At 35.2% G+C, this 17,728-nt stretch overlaps 1 protein-coding gene and 1 long non-coding RNA gene across 3 annotated transcripts in view; one reads left to right on the top strand and one right to left on the bottom strand.

Annotated features, from left to right (window-relative positions):
• Positions 1 to 17,728, top strand: part of LOC123710779 (ecdysone-inducible protein E75) — a 66,798-nt gene that overhangs the window by 31,725 nt on the left and 17,345 nt on the right. Inside the window, exon 1 of one of the 2 annotated variants that reach the window (XM_045662974.1) lies at positions 1,997 to 2,096. The exons of the other annotated variant lie outside the window; for it this stretch is intronic. Within the exon in view, the coding sequence (XP_045518930.1) occupies positions 2,012 to 2,096 (85 nt within the window). The 5' untranslated portion in view covers positions 1,997 to 2,011. Of the gene's footprint in view, positions 1 to 1,996; positions 2,097 to 17,728 lie in introns of those variants that run through there. 2 annotated transcript variants of the gene reach the window in all.
• Positions 6,196 to 8,562, bottom strand: LOC123710781. Its single transcript, XR_006753862.1, has 3 exons — positions 8,321 to 8,562; positions 7,415 to 7,645; positions 6,196 to 6,304 (listed from the first exon to the last, which is right to left on the bottom strand). It is a non-coding gene; the product is annotated as an uncharacterized LOC123710781 (long non-coding RNA).

Genomic DNA, 17,728 nt, shown 5'->3' with positions numbered 1-17,728 from the left:
TGTACGTTACTGGTGATAAAGTGTACCACAAAATTAAAAAAAAAACTGTAATTTTTAATTGTTGTTGTTGCTAAAAGTTGAGATATCTACAGGAAGAAGTTCGCTTTATCTTAGTTCTAGTTCGAGTTACCAAAATTATTTCATTGCACTAGTACGTAATGTAAGAATAAAAATGTATATTTAATCACTTTCATGTAACAAACGTTAGTTAAATTTTGTATATACATATAATTGATATGTTATATGTTACTTGATTGTGAGGAGGTTTCATCATGGATCTGTTAAGAAATTTAAGAATGACATCAAAATTTAAGAAATGTCATTTTCACACGTATGTTTATCCTTTTTGTGACATCTTTTCATAAGTATTTGATTGTCCTCATTTTAAAATGCGTGGTGTTTGAAAGCATAAATAAAATGTAGTAACAGGAAAAGTAATTGTATACTGTCTTTTGTATTTCTGCTACGTTTCTTTCTACGAAAGACGGCTACGTTTTACGAATTGTTTTAAGTATTATAAGAAATACGTCTCCTAAATTCGATAAATATACGTGACAATTAAAATCCACATGAGTTTATAAATTTCATCCAATATTCTGGATAGTTATTGGTATATAGATTATTCATACACAAGAAGCTGGCGTATAATGCTAATTGGGAGGTCCTGGTTTCGATTGCTGGCGAAACCCTAATTGTTTCAGGTTGGCACAGTAGGCTGATCCATTAGGCACTTAATCATCAATGATCAATGAAGCAGACGCATAAATGGTTCTGCCTTATGTCCCATTGGGGCGTAACGTGACTTCAAACAAACCTAAAGGTATAGGAATCGACACTATTCAGTTAATTCTCTGTTCTTGCTCAGAGAAACCCTTAAGCACCGACCTACGACGATAGTTGATTAAACAAATTTAATAATAAATCGATAATTATTCATTATTAACATATGTCAATTTTATTTTAATAAGTCACAGAGTATTAAAGTATATAAAGATATTTAATCTTTAAAATTTGACTTCCATTAAATCTCATGGGTTAAAATAATTTCGATGTTTAGCAAACCATGCGTCACTTGCAAAACATACTGTTGGTACACTGCATAGAATTATCGACGATCATAAAAATGTCATATTTACGGCTGAACGCGCTCTTAGCGGTAAATTAGTTGCCTTGGCCTATAAACGCGTCTCCGCTCACCAATTCTAGAATTAGGTTTTCAGTTCAATAGGTTGGTGTGGAAGCTTCCGACTAAACATATTTTTGTCAGATAAGAGCCCGATTTCTGGTTAAACTGATGCGATTGCTAATTTTGGTTTGATATTTAGAAAACAGGACAATTTGTTGAAAAAACTACGTGTAGGTATAATATTTGTTTTTGCTGCAATGCGTTCAAGATTTTTACTATAATTATTTTAAAGTAATATTACACACGCTTTATTTTTATTATTATAAGCCACTAACGTTACCATTGTGGCTTTATGGCGTTTGAAAGTCTAAAATGTTTTTTTAGTATTCATAATAATGTCAAATAAAGTTATTATTATGATAGAAAGTAATTAAAAAATATTGAATAATGAGAAACTCCTTTGTTAAGGAGAATAATATTCGTCAGAATTTAATTTAAGGCGTTTGTTTATAAATGACATTTGTGTCTTATTTTGTATACACTTAAAAACTTGTTTAGATGTTAACAAGTTAAAAAGTGACATCAAGGTCATAGATACGTGTATGGTTATTGTTTTATTATATAGTTTAATATAAACATTAAAACACGATGATATAGAATGAAGTAAATGAAATCCAAACGTAAGGCGGCGGGTTTAAAAAATACTAAGGGTAGACGAATGATAGTAAGGGGAGATCGTAGGGGCGGGCGGACTTGTAGACGTGCTACGAACGCCCCTGTATCAAACCACGGCGTTTGGCGTAGCGAAACTCGCGCCATTCGCGCTGACGCCGCCGCCGGCCACACGCGCTCCTCTTGTACTGGCCCATGCGGCTCCCGGTAGATATGACTGTGACCGAGTGCCGACAGCACCTGGAATCCCCGCCGGCACCTACTGACAATGATGTTCTGCTCGGCAGAGTACTAGCAGGTGAGCAATCAGCTGTTCTCTTATCGCCACCATCACAATGATAAAGGACATTAAGTTACTACTAACACACACTTGAATGGTTTTCAGAGATTGATTAGTACTTAGGGATGTTCTTTTCACTTTCATGTACGACGTAAGGTACTGAAGGGGGAGGGGAGGGGGATCGAGGGCTGTGAATCTGGGTCAAGCAGAGTTCGTTGCCCTCGGTCTTCCTAGCTATATTGGACGCCAATCATAGCCTGTATCTTTATTGCGTTAATTTAACTTCTAATGATATAACATAAATAAAATTATTATACCTACATAACATCTGATGAATTCCTTTCGATTCTTTATTGAACTAAAAAGAATTCATCAATTGTTTCTAATTTCAACGTAGGTTTCAAAACACAATAAAAATTTACACTTATTTCTAGTGAGACACCAAACGCTTTATTTATCCGTTTTGTTTTCGTTTAGTAATACCTCTCTCATTGCGTAATTCACCAAGAGATCGAGAAGGTATCTACAGTCGGTATTAAACCGCCAAGCGACTAGCATTTCGCAAGTGAAGCCCATCGCACTGAATGCCATTTTATTTTGGAGGCCGCGCGCACGCCGAGGGCCCGCGGTCAACGGCCCCGTACGATATCTAGGTCGCCTCAGAATAACCTAGCACCGATACTCTTATAATAATCTCGACAGCGACTTTGGACATATAGTCGTCCCAGTCTTTCGTGCCAAAACCCCATACACAAATAGCGACAACAAATATTTTGCAATCGCTACTCTATATTCTTTACTGGTAGTCAGTTTCACTGTCTCTTTCTCTCAAACGTCACTTGACTGTATGATGAATACAAATTCTAGACTATTTTTTTAAAGATTTTACTATTAAAATATTTGCACATTTTTATATATCTTGTAATGAAATTAATATGCTATGCATAATCATTAATTGATTTAACATAAATTAAAAATATGTATATTTAATATAAAATAATATCTATCATTTTGGCCTATTTACTTGATATTTAGAGAAAATAAGTAAAGAAATACAGTTTACTTAGTACAAAAAAATAAAGAATAAAGTTCAATTAATCAGACAAGGATTAAGCAAACAAAGCGATAAGTATTAAGCACTAAGCTCTGATATCGGTATGACGTAGCCGCGCGCAAAGCTAGGTAAGCGCGCGGGATGCGGGACGCGGGGCGCGCTCTCTCGGTATTGCGATCAAGGCCTCGAGTTCGTTCACCCACAAGCAATTAGGTCACGCTCGCCGCTTTACCCCGCGCCACGCAAATAACTGTTTAAAGTCATTCTAAATCCGTCCCCGTTTTGTCATAATATTGTCACTTGTCACTTGGATACGTTAACTCTGCAAATACAGATAATATTTGCACGATTAATCCCATCATGATTTTGAGACAAAAGAACGAAGATGTCAAGCAAAGATATCACACTGTTTTTACAGTTGTTATATTATAAGCAATTTTTTTGCTTCGTTAATAACAAATATCCAGCTGTGTAAAACCGGGCCTTGCCGCCAGTACAAACTAAAAAGAAAAAACATTTAATGCGCGTCTGAATTACTAAGAATAATAATTTCGTATAAAAAGTTTGTCAGTGAAAGTTTTCTAGGAAGAGTAACCGTGATGTAATTCTCGTAATCCGGGGAGAACCGGGCTAAGAAGGAAAAATGTTTAAATGAAAGGGTTGCGGAGTGAGGGGAAACGGGTAGAGCGAGGCTACAGGTCGACGCCCGCGCCGCCCTGACCCCAATTTGATCTGCGTTCGCGTCATGCAGCTCGGCTGCGGACCTCGTCCAGGCAAAATGAGCGGAAAATACCCAATACATGAATGATAGAAACTTATTCCTTAATTTGAAATTGCGGAAATCATAATTATTGACAATTATTATGAGTAATACACAGCTAATAACCGTAGAAAAAAGCCACTTCCATACCTAACGATTTTCTGTGGTTAGCTTTTAGACCTAAAATACAGTCGAGAATTAAAAAAAAAAAAATATTCAATGTTAATTATATAACATACATACAATAAAATTTGATGAAGAATGTTTTATCAATTTATCAAACCAGCATTGTAATTGGATGTCCTAGTCTATATTCCATGTTCTTTTAATATGGATTTGTAGTGACCAAATAAAACGTTACTTACTTTCCGAATGTAATAGGCAAAAAATAGGATGAACCATTACGTGATTCGTGTATGACGACGCAATTGTTGTGCTTACGTTATGTAGAAGTTGATGATTAAGTCTTCTTGAGTCAGCGCTGGCCTAGTTGTGGTGTCGTGTTGATTGTAAGTGGGAATCTACGTGTTCTAAATAATCTCAATGGCAAGGGAGCGGGTCATTCACCTTATACCTTCAATATGCATTTACCATGCATCGAATCACGACTATCTACCAATTATAATTCATGCTCTATTTTATTAAATAAAATTATTTTATAAATTTAGGTTATATATATATATTGCTAAACAAATATTTTAATATTAAAAAATAACTTCTATAATATAACAAATACATTATAATGGTTTTACTTATTATAAATATTTTATAAATAACCGCTTATTCTAATTCACGCCATCTAGCGTCGAGTAGGATAACGGATGATGATATGAGAGATGGCGCCACTTTGTCAGCCCTTTTATAAAACGGCGCTATAAAGATTGCTAGAAAAAACTTCCAACCATACATTATTTTTTCTTAATATGATGAATAGTATATTTTAGAAATGTGTAAATACCATTATATAAGTTCTATAATATATTTCTTTAAAAAAATCATTAAATAAACAATAAAATTAAGTTGTCTTTGTTTATTTACTTAGTCAAACTTTTATTGAAAGCTCCATATAAATAAATAAACCATTTTACAATAGTTACATATCTAAATAGCAGAGCTCAATACTATTTATAGCATGTTAGCTCGTGCAGCTGGTTAGGGGTGGGTGGAGCGGCCGTGAACTGAGCTGACCCCTGCCCCTTACTATACCTTCGCCTCACTCCATCCGCCCGTTTCACCTCGTGAACTTTGAGATTTAGCATTTTATCACTTGATCGATTAATCGTGCTTTTCTTTGATACATATTTTATGACTATCGTTTTGGTTTTTAAACAGAAATAGCGCACAATTTTAAGCATTCATAAGTGTCGCGGCCGTTGTTAGTTCAATTCGAAAGGAGAATAGTATTACATATTTATTTAAAATATTAAAAATTTTATAGTAATTGAATTTATTTCAAAAAATAAACTAAATTCTTCTTTACTACAAATCAAATAAAATGTTAAATTAATAAATTATGGAACATATCATAGATTTAATAAGTTAGTAAGGACAATAACAGTAAAGAGCCAACAAATGCACCTTATTTTACGATTAAAATATATAATATCTATACCTTAAAAGGCGTAACACGATACGGTTATCTCGAAAGCATATAGCCTGGCCCCCACTAATTAATAGTAATTATAGACTTGAAGCTAAATATAATACCTGGTAGTGATGGGGTAAGTTTGGCTGGACTCGACCACAGCGCATGCGTCCTAATCGCCCACGCGTTCTACGTTCAGCTTTCGCGCCAAACTGTTCTGAACCGCGCGTTGGTTATAACCTAAACCTGCCAATTCCTCGTTATGGAATTGGAAAACAACGATAATATGCAACCACCTGACAGGATTGCAGGTAAGGCTATTTTGTTTACTCACGTGTTCGATATGTTCTGGAAAGTAACGGTCGTTGAACTTTGGCCTTCTGACTTAATGTAATAACATGATAACGAATGTGTCGTCTGCTTATATCAGACTTATTCATTAGCTATATCAGGACTTTGGAGTAACTCAATATTCGTATTTATGTTTAATATTGCTTGCTATGACATTTGTGGTCGTGGTTTTTGAGTACTTGAAATTATAATATTGCAGTTCATATATATATATATATATTAGAAAAATAAAACCAATATACATTCATTCGTAGTGGTAACTGAAATAAATAATTATTCATTTATAAATATAATCTTAACCCAAGCTAAACATAAAAAATAATAAAATATAAATACATTTAAAAAGATAGGTCTCTGTGAGTGTTATAAAAATATTTAAATAAATCCTTTCCTTGTTGGATTGAGATATGGATACGTTGTGCGTCAAAAGCACCGGCTCTGGTCACCGTTACTGTCTACCAGATTCCAACTTAAACCTGTAATTAACAGATAAAGCAACTTTATATAATTGGACTCATTAAAATTTAATAATATTATGACTTAAAAGTCACTAAACCGAAAAAGAATAATTAACTAGAGTAAGAAGTCTTGTCAATTTATTTGGACCGTAAACACGAAACTGGATTGAATTATGTTGGTTTGATAACTTTATATAGCTTTTTACACCTGCAGCGTATGGGGCTGAGTTAGAGCTTCCTGTGTCGAAGATATAAAAAAAAATTCATAGCGACCGATATGGCATGACACCGGAACCTGTTACCGCGGGCTACGGTGTGGTCAGTGCCTCACTGCACTATGCATTACTGCATAATACCACCGGTCACTGTATCCGTTCCACTTTCGACTACCAAGCTCCATGATATATAGCTCATGAATAATTTCAAACCGACCTATATCATTTCTCTTTTACATTTCTTCGTTCGACTATCAATGAAAATTACAGTGAAAATGAAAAGCTTTACTATAGCAATACGTCGATGAACTGTCTTCGGTCGTCATAACAGAATTCGTCTGATGTATTGTTTCTCTCATATCAACAACAGGTATACAGAACGGATGCAATCTTTTAAGTGCAATCTTAAATGTAAGGAACACGACGGTTTCAATCTTTCTCAGCTCGAGGGCTCCTTTCAAGAAATTGTAAAGCGAGACTTGACGTCGCCCTACAACTGCAGTGAAAAAAATAGGTGTGTGACTGAGTGTGCGTCTAGTACGCGACTATGTACTTAGAGTGCATCGCTCCCGGGAGCCGTGTCGTCGCACTGCATATAGGCCAGTGCACGCCAGTACCCGAACCCCCTTCGCGCCTCACACCTCGCCCCGATGCACCTCGCGATTTTCCATTTCCATCGTCCCCTTGCTAATTTTAGCTGCTTTGACGCGATATGTCGTAACGAGAAAATTCCACAACCACCCCAATGTGTTATTATTATTTGACAATAATAAATAATTCGGCACGATGTCCATTATTACGAATATCTGATATGCAGTTTTATTTATAGGGTCGTGAAATAGAAATCTACTTCTATATTCTTAACATTACATTTTATAACTTTTCAATTGTAAAACAATTATGTTTTCCTTACATTGAAATTTGAAAAAACGTCACTTATATAAGTCGTCCAGGGTGCGCGGATGTGTAATAGTTTCAAGTTCCCGCGGTCGTTGGCCGCAATGCGTGCACGTCTTCCCTATTCCTATAAGCCAGCGTGATAGGACATTTCTATGGGTCACACATATCTCCGAACTTTGTACGAATGTGTCTTCATATAAGAATAATAGGCCATTAGGTTTTTGGATATCAACAATTAGGTTGACTGAAAATATTGATACTTCGAATGCGTGGACGCGGAAATGACTGTTCCGTTATGTAACTGTATAGGTCTAGTCTAGAACAATCCTGTGCGGATTGCCGATAGGATCGGGCAACACGTCTTGAATTGATGAGCATCCTGGCAATATGGCGTTGCAAGTATTCATGCCAGGGTATACTCATCAATTTAATAGAATACAATAAAACTATGCGTTAAAGTACATTAGCTTTGGACCTAATACTTATAAATTTATTAAGATTATTAATGTCAGTGCGAATGAATGGAACTTTGAATAGCTGTATATCTACAGTACAACGCACGTAAAGAATATGATGCATTGATAATGACGTCTTAAGCTCTGTAGCATATTTTAATACAATACGTTATAGTGCCGTGATTCGTGTGCATCATATTATAATTTATATGCAGCCTAGAGCCAAAAGGGCAATGCCCTTAACAATTTCATTAATACATTATACATTAATACATTGAAACAAAGATATTGTTGTATGCATTTTCAAGTTTTTAAAAGTCATGAGTAACTAAGAAGAGTATGATTTCCATTAAATGACCATAACATGTAAATTTTCATTAGGTATATACGGATATGGTTGACTCATTTGATGTGATTTCACACTAAAGTGCACTGACCCCTGAACATTTATTCGTATTACTCACATACTTCGGTTTCTATTCTTAAACATATTATGATAATATACATAATATGTGGTTTCACGTCACCGTTCATAATCGTTACCCATTAGATCCAATTACCACTCTAGGATTCAGCTAAGATGTCACTCCTTTGTTTAAATATATAACTATTATCAGTAGCATACATAACATACTAGATAATAAACACGTGATAAGCCGAACAAAACATCGTTTCGGTACATTGACCCAGAATTATATAAAAATGGTTTTAGATTTGATAACGCAGTGACAATGACATTTATTTTCCGTCAGGATGTTGCAAGGTTAAATGTATTTAAATTGTACTAATTAATATACAGAGCATATCACACAAACTAAAATCGTTCCCGATTTAGAGGTTTTAATCAGTTTCCGTTTTCAACAAACATCGATTCGAACACAATATTTGGAAATTTTATGTGTCGCGTGTTCCAAGGAATTATTGTTTTCCTTAAACGAAAGAGGCACTTAATAGTTCAAGCTCATGGATGACTGAAAACTCGAAACGGTGCAGACGGTGCACTGTGTACACGGCTTTCACGCAGTTACGTAACGTCGCGGAGAGATGTACTAGAATGTTCGAAGTCATCGACCACGGGCGCTTACGAAACTCTCTTGAATATTTCAAGAATATTCTGATAGCCCGTGAAAGTAACAAATTGTATGTGAATGAATAAAATAAAAATTTGGTTGAAAGGTAACGACTATAGGTACATCGACGTTGCCTAAGATATGAATCCTAACCTAACTTATTCATTCTAGGTCAAGTTACGCTTTTGCTATAAAATCGTCGTAACCTAAAGCTGTGTAAATGTGTATAAATGGTTTAAATTTTCCCCGTCTGTGTGAACTACATCTTTGCTTCTAGCTAAAGTTTGTGGTAACATTTCAAGATATACGTTATGTCCTATGGCACTGTATAATATGTACTCGTTGTCTCATAACTCCCAAATTGGGAATTGGTACATTTCTAAATTTATTCTTTAGGCAAATAGGTTAACCTAATGCACCTAATGCGTTTTCTAAACGAGCAAGTCAAAACATAGCACAGAGCATAATAAACTATGGATCCTGCTAATCTGTTTGGATAAGGATACTTCGGCCTAACAAATCCTATTTATTGGCATGATCACTCAATAGTTATTTAAATGATCTATGTAATATATTCTCTGTATCACTGATGAAACGTGGCAAGATCGTATCCTTATGAGTGGCATCTGCGAATGGCCTGCTCACTGTTAGGTCGACGTTCGCGGGCTGAGGTCATCGTCGCGGTAAGAGCAAGCGCCAGCCAACAACAGACGATATATATAATTTATTTTAAAGTGTAAAACTTTTATAAAATTTAAAAGAAATTGTCGCATAATTAAAAACAGTTTTTTCACAGTTAAAGATTTTGTCGAAGTTACATTTGAAAAAAGACTTTATATCTAAACGTGATGTTACCTTTATAGTTCAATTTGAATAACATCAGCAATTCAATAACAAAATTATGGGAATAATGTTATTACTTATTCCAGGTTAATATCAAAAATATTATAAATATGTACATGAATAATTTATTGATTTTGTCAGTTTACTTTCTTTGATAACTGATTTAGGTCACTAGAAGAATAAATATTAGTTTTTGTTGCCCTTACGAACTTATCATTTATTGTGACAGCAATAGGAGATTGTTAATTATATTTGTTAATAGTTACGTTGTTTCTATGTCTATGTTTCTGCTTAAGTTCAATACTAAGGCACTAAGCCTCTTATTCAAATAATGTTAAGTGTTTACAGATATAAAAAATATAATTAATCAATGGCGCTACAACCTTTTTTAGGTCTGGGCCTCAGATTTCTGTATCTGTTTCATGATCATTTTTTAATCGAATAGCCAAGTAGGTGATCAGCCTTCTGTGCCTGACGCACGCTGTCGACTTTTTGGATCTAAAGGCAAGCCGGTTTCCTCACGATGTTTTCCTACGTCGTTCGAGCTAATGTTAAATGCGCATATAGAAAGAAAGTCCATTGGTGCACAACCGGGGATCGAACCTACGACCTCAGGGATGAAAGTCGCAAGCTGAAGCCACTAGGCCAACACTGCACTACACAGTTTACAGATATAGATACAAATAAATTTTGTCGTTTGAACTACTTTGATTGACGCGACTACAACAACTATATTTTTTTCTAGTACCGCGACATTGTATACATTTTATAAGCTAGACTAGTCGAGTCGATAAATTACCAACAATTAGCGAAGTTGTAAAGTTGCTTTCGTTAAAAGAGAGAAGATTTTACGTAACTAATAAAGTTAGAACAAGGAAGAAGCAAAACATTATAGGACATTAAAAATCTAAAGTGGATTCTTTGACTAGGTATTTTCTAGTGCTTACGCGTTCAGAATCGTCAACATGAGAAGTGAAGGGGCGTAGATACATCAGCGTGACACACAGGCAATAATAATTATAAATACGGAGGCGTCATTGAACTCATGATATTGCGAAACAACGGAAACCAGTCCAGTCCCCCCTCCTGATTGCCTTCCCCCCCGTTTGCTAAACTGCGTCCCGCGCATTCAGTACCTGTTGCGAATATTTAAAATCCTAGATTAAGTTGACATGCGGTCATTTTGAACGCGATCAGAGTTTTAACTATAAATGCATTACATCACTAACTATAGTCAGCATAAAACTTTTGAAGCAACGAATATTCAATATAAACCTCATCTATACTGAATATATTCAATTACACAATATATAAGTCTACAACTAAAGATTGCGTTTTGGTCACATCCCGTTAGTAATACTGAATTATTATTTAATTGTCGTCAATGTACTGTCTTTAAAGTTATGGAATATATTAAAATAACTATTATATGTAAATAGGCAAACTAAAATGTCAATGCAATACGTTACAATTTAATTTTAATTTCTATTAATTGTCTTTAGTACTACAACATAAAACTGAATAAAAACATTGAACATTTTACAATCGTCAAATGTATCCTATCATTCCTAAGATAAGTTCATATAACATCGACAATTACTCATATTATGCTGTCCTTACAACATAAGTCGACCTAAAAAGTGACGTGGCCGATAGTCAGGGACATCGGCCGAGCCTCATTCGCAGGAATTGCAGGTAGGCTAAGGGGTTAAAGAACTTCAGTGCACTATATCAAATACCATTGAACCCGTCCCGCGCACTACACCCCGATGCGTTCTACGTACGCTTCGAATCCTGTGCGATTACGCGTTACGCATGCGTATGACACTACAATGCGATACATTTGCAACACCTTAAACGTTTAACGAATTCATTTTTTTGGATGAACATTTGTATTTCGGGAAATACACCATCCATAAATTAATTAATTTATGGAAAGCATAACTAGACTTGTCTTATATTCGGCATTTTACACATATGTACATTTTGAAATTTAGCTAGATGGTAAATTAAAAAGGGTTGTTTGATTATGGTGATTAAAGGTTATTTGATATTGACCCTTAATTAAAACTTGGTCTTTGCAATTTATAAATATTCTAATCGAAGTCATTATTTTAAAAGCTATGAGACTAACGATACTTTTAAAATGAAACGAGCTTTCTTAGGTAATATCGAGAGCTAGGTAGCAGCAGCCATGTGTCAATAATCAAGTTTAACTGGTGGAAAGTTCAAAGAGGGCATCGACATCGCGCCTGCTATTGGCGGCGACTCTTTGGCGTTCACTCGCTAGAAAATCGCTAATTCGCACTACACTTGATACCATACTCCCGTTACACTCCCTTACCAGGAAGACTCACGTATAAAGTTTCATAGATGCGCCGCGATTCATCATATTTCTGCCATACGGAGAGCAGTGAAAACTTATTGCGACGTCAAAGTTATCGCAAATCCGCTTAGAAATTTATTGATCCATACAATGATTTCATATCAATACTTTTACTTTGATAAAACCAAGGTAACGAGATAAAATGTTAATGAACCTCATGATGAAGTTTATGCTCACGTATAGGATCACCTACCGCATATCAATCTAATGAGTATTTCCATAAAATTCAATTTCTTCTAAAATAATAAATACACTTACGTTTAAGCATATATTTTAAAGCTGGAACAACAATATTTTCAAAAATAAATACATGATAAAAAGAAAAGGATTCCTTTAGAACTTTATAAAAATATTCAAGAAAGAAATGTGCAACCGAAAAATAAATATGTTTTATAGCGGTAATAAATTTACACGGCATTGAATAAGCAGTGCACAAATATCTAGTTCATCGAGCGGCCTGCTGACCGTTGCTGGAACATTTCTCCAAATCGCACGCCCGCGATTCCCACAGACCTCAAACGGCTGTTGAGAAGCTGCTCAAGCAATCGCAACCAGTCGTAACCGGTTATATATTATGATGCACTCTTTAAAGGCTCTATTATGCCCTATGCGACTGAAGGATCTGTAAATCTATTTTGGGTATATATTATAATTTATAAATTTGACCTCACATTTACAAGCGGTATTGAACTTATGTGGTACCTGTTTTCAATTCAAGGATATGGGTATAAGCCGTCGTCTATTACGATTTCCATAGTAAACATGGAACGGCCGCGACTTTGCTTGTATTTTTCTTGGTTGAAGAAAATATAATCCTTCCATGTGTGTTTTTAAAATACGATACTTTTGTCATTACTAACTTGATATTGTTTTTATCTGTAGAATGTTTTTTGGAATAAATATAATTTAACTACATTTTAAAAAGTTGTGGTGTCCATAAAACAATTATGGAGGACCTGGATATTATGGAGGAGGAAACCAACGAACTTGAAACTACAAAGACAAAACCAGATACAAGGCATATTATATTAGCATATAGAGCAGCTATCGTCACTTGTTTGCCGCGCTATGTGCAGACCTTGAGATTTGGCTCCGGTCACTGGCCTGTACGACGCGCACGAATATTATAAAATTATTATGATCGAAGCAATAGGAACGTAAGTCTATTGATAAAGTGTTTTTAGACCATTGGTTATTCTATTACAATAAAAGTCAAACATTTGTAAGAAGATGAACATAATAAAACTCCATTGCTATGTACCTACTCAACACAGGCCAAAGTGGCTAAAATATATACATACGGCCTACATAATAATCAGATACCTACAAGTAATATAGTACAGTTTATAATAATAATATACTCTTAAATTATTAAAGATATTTAATTATCGGTAAATTTGATTTTATACCATTGCTGTACAAACATATAAGAGATCTTTTAAATAAGAACCATCATTTTTGAAAACATAACTTCTACCACTTACATATAAATGTTTCCCCTTTGAAACTCTTCGTCTTATATGAAGTAGATTTTCTAATATTACGGTAGTTTCGTTACATATAATAAATACGTATTTTTTTCACCAAATTACTTATGCTCAACTTCCGTTGTTTGCTGGTACTTTCTGAATTCTGCAAGTGTGTGCGTCACTTAATAAACCTACCAACGAATTTCGCATCTGTGTTGGTGCTGGCGATTGGCAATTTTGGTAGCAATTTCAAGGACAACCGGATCAGTTTCAGTCAACAGTCAGTCACCTTCGGCTGTGAATGACACCATTTCGAGCGTTGACCCTCACCATTTCCTGTGAGGGAAAATAAAACCGCCTTTATTAAAAACGTGTACAGCATCATGTTATTTAATAGTACGCTAACATAACATAATAGTTAGTGTACCTAATTACTCTAGTATCGGTGTCAAAAACCGGCTTCTGACTGATATGCCTTAATTGTGTTATCTAATTTTGTTGCTTTATATATAAACAATTTATTTCCTTTTGTTTCAGGTGAGTGTTTTCGGTGAATGAGGTTTTTGATAAGTTTTTAATTCCCGAGCAGAATGCAAAAGTTATGATTGCAGTAATGCGTTCTCGTTAAAGCACAATGCACCAGGCAGCAGTGGTGAAGTCAGTCACCCCGTCCTAACGGGGCTCGCCCTTACTCGCTTGCAACTCGCGAACTGCACTGCCGTCATCGCGTCGCAATTGTCGTGCAATCGCTTACTAATGCTTTTCCAACTGTATTCTATACGCGAACATGGACATAGCAAACCCCTCAGAACCAATCTTAAGAACAAAATAGAAATTGACCCAAAATTATTTCTACGAAACGGGCACATTACGATAATGAGGTCCGAACACAGGCACCCCGCTGTCGTATAGTAATAGTAACAAATAAATGGACCGCAAATTGTCATGGCTATTTGATATTGTTCACCAAAATGTCGTTAAACCTTCGCCACATGTAAAATCCTAACTATTAAGTTTCAACGACTTTTTAAATTTTAGGGAAACACAAAAATGACTAATGACATTTGTAATAAATTTCTGTGCTCAAAGAACGTGATTGCAAAAGAGCAAAATGCAATATATTACTATAATAGATTATTTTATTAATTTAGCTTTATATTTTGTCACATTAATAAAGCAAGAATACAATTTTGTGAAAATATTGCTAGATATCCCGCTGATATTTTTATCATTAAGCTGTCCATATACATGATCGTCCCTCGATCGAGATATCGTTTAACTCAAAATACAATACATCATGTATCTGGGAATGTCGGTTACGCAATTCGCACGACAAAAGGAAGTTAAAAAACTAATCTTTCAAAATTTCATCCCTTTTTTGCTCCAAAAAGATTTCGATTAAACAATAATTTGGTTTTTTACAATTTCTGGAAGAGTTGAATATCGCGAAACTCGCACAAAGATACACGTACAAACAAAAAATACGTTACCTGTTCTTGAAATCGGAGAAGAATAAAGGGGTACGTCAATTCGCGTTGTGATGTTTTATTAGCATTACCTGGTTTTTTTTTTGCAAAAGGTTAGAAATAGAAATCCTTAAAAATCGAAACTGAATGGGAGCTCAGCTAAGGGTTAACGCATTGATTTCTTTTGCTTTGTTATCTTGGCAGATGGCATCAATGGGTTCTTGCTCTCTGCTCTCAGGACAATATGTGGGTGGACAATACGATTGTGACCAGTGATTTTTTTATTAAATCACGGCTATATATTATATGTTATTTCTTAATATTATGAAATTTTCATAACGTAGCTATTGTAGTATGAGCTTGGCTTAGATTGTGTCTAGTTGGCAAAGTTAGGTTTTGCAATGGTACGACCATTGTAGACGCCGTTACACGCACTCGAGTTGACTGCACGCTCTTCGGTCGCCGACACCACACTTATTGTATGTATACATGTCTCCAACTTCAAATAATTATAAACATTAACTGTGAAACAAGTGGAAAGCCTTATAACTCATACATATATGGATTATCATGTAATCACGGTTTATGTATACCGTGAAGCTGTTAGTTAGCTTAGGTTCAGATTGTGATGCCTCACAAATTTTATTTAACTATCGTTTACCTAGGCCTGAAATGCGGGATAAATATACATAGTATATATTGCATTTAATATTTCATTTTAATTATCATAATATTTTTAAAATATTATCACATTCTAAATACTTTCCATTTCCTAACCATTTAATAGACACATTGATATTTTTAAATAGGCGACGCCCCTTAAAGGGTTAGAAATGAAATTGCACCTTTTATTCACAGATGCACGAAACATGTTTTTGGAACACGAAAGACACGTGAACATTTCACTATTGCAATTACTAAAAAATCTACCACAAAAGACTCGAAAATTATAATGCCGATACCTTACAACTTTTTACCAATACGATGGTGCCGTCTGGTAGCGCGTTTCACTTTGGTTTCTCTGTCAGCTGGCCAAGAAGGAAGTGAAAACATTCAAAAGAAACTTTTATTAATATAATTATATGGTGCTTGATTTACCTCGTGCCTAAGTTATAGGATACAAAATGCAATTTTTGCAGGTATGGCATTCATATATATATATAATACCTAAGCTACGCTAATATTAATTCAAATAAACATTATTCAGAAACTTAAATACTACATTTTTGTATATTCATACCATAAAATTAGTAGGTACCTATATGCATTCATATTGAAAACCAATTATATATTTCTAGTTATTTTCCATGTTTAGTGATTGCATAACATAAAATAGATAAATAAACAAATCGATATTGAAACCGGTTATTACATAGGTACTTTTATACTTGTTTTAAGATGAAAGTTATTACTTTCTCCTTTCTCCAGCAGTCGTCTTATATAGTTTGGTCATTAATAATTATGGAAAGAAATTTAAAAATAGAAAAGTAATAAAATACATTGGAATTGACCTTTGCAGACGCGTTTATTATTTTTAAATAAATTTTGCATTTTTTCTGAATTTAAAATCGGGAAGCGACTCTTTGTCTAATGAAATACGGAAGGTGGTTCTTAAAAACCGATGATTTAAATAAAGTCAGGGATCATTTGCGTCGCAAACAACCGTGGGGTCAGTAGACTCGAGCGCGCAACCGCCGAAATTATCGCGGTATTACACGCGCCGCGCGGCCAACGAACGCACCAAGGCCATGGTGTACCTAAACCTCCTCCACTCCACTCACCTCCCCCGAAACTCCAATTTAACCTCTAATAACCTTACAGGCTTTATCTCAATGTCATCTTCATGCACGGAAAATTTTTAAACTGTTTTCAAATTTGCACTTAAAATTAGCCATTGTTTTGGCATATTGCAATCAGCTATTGAATTAAAACGGTGTGCTGTTTAGTCAATAATTGTTAAGTCATGTCTAATAAGTTTACCATCGGTTAAGTTAGCAAATCACACAGTAGCCAACTTTCGTGGGTAAAGGTCACAGGGACGAGCGGATGCGTACCTAATTAATGTAGGCTCTAGATCGATATTGGCAATAGAGACTGGGGCAAATGGAGCTACAGCGTAGGCGCGAGGTGAGAACGCGAAATGTGGATGGCGGGTGCGGAAGCGTTGGCGGGGTACAGAGGGGCACGGTGGTGCGGGACGCAGGCGGTGGCGTCAACGCGCGGCCGTGAACTTTCTTCGGACACGTTTTCAGGAACAATTGCTGCGCAATATCTACCTCGACCTAGCTGAGCCCCTTTACCTACTGTTCGAGATTACTTGACGATTATTCAATTACATGAACGTCGAACTTAATCAGAGGTCGGCAAGTCGAAATTTGAATGCGTAGTTTTATTGTCTATCAAACAGAGTCATCACACCTTTTGAATTATTAATTATTTTAATTTGCAGACGTAGAATTTGCCAGCAAAATGGACTATTGGGAAAACAGCTTATTTAAAATGTATTTAGTTCGAGTTCAAGTGTATGTATTCGCGAGTAAAATTGACGCAGTATCTGTCAAAAAATCAGGACACGCCTGTATAAATCGCACCAAATTTCAATCTATAATAATGGGCAAAATTGAAAATAGGATGTTTC

This window comes from Pieris brassicae, chromosome 6 (genome assembly GCF_905147105.1).
Source record: "Pieris brassicae chromosome 6, ilPieBrab1.1, whole genome shotgun sequence".
NCBI lineage: Eukaryota > Metazoa > Arthropoda > Insecta > Lepidoptera > Pieridae > Pieris > Pieris brassicae.
Note: the sequence above shows the minus strand (reverse complement) of the source record. Positions and strands in the feature narration are given on the sequence as shown.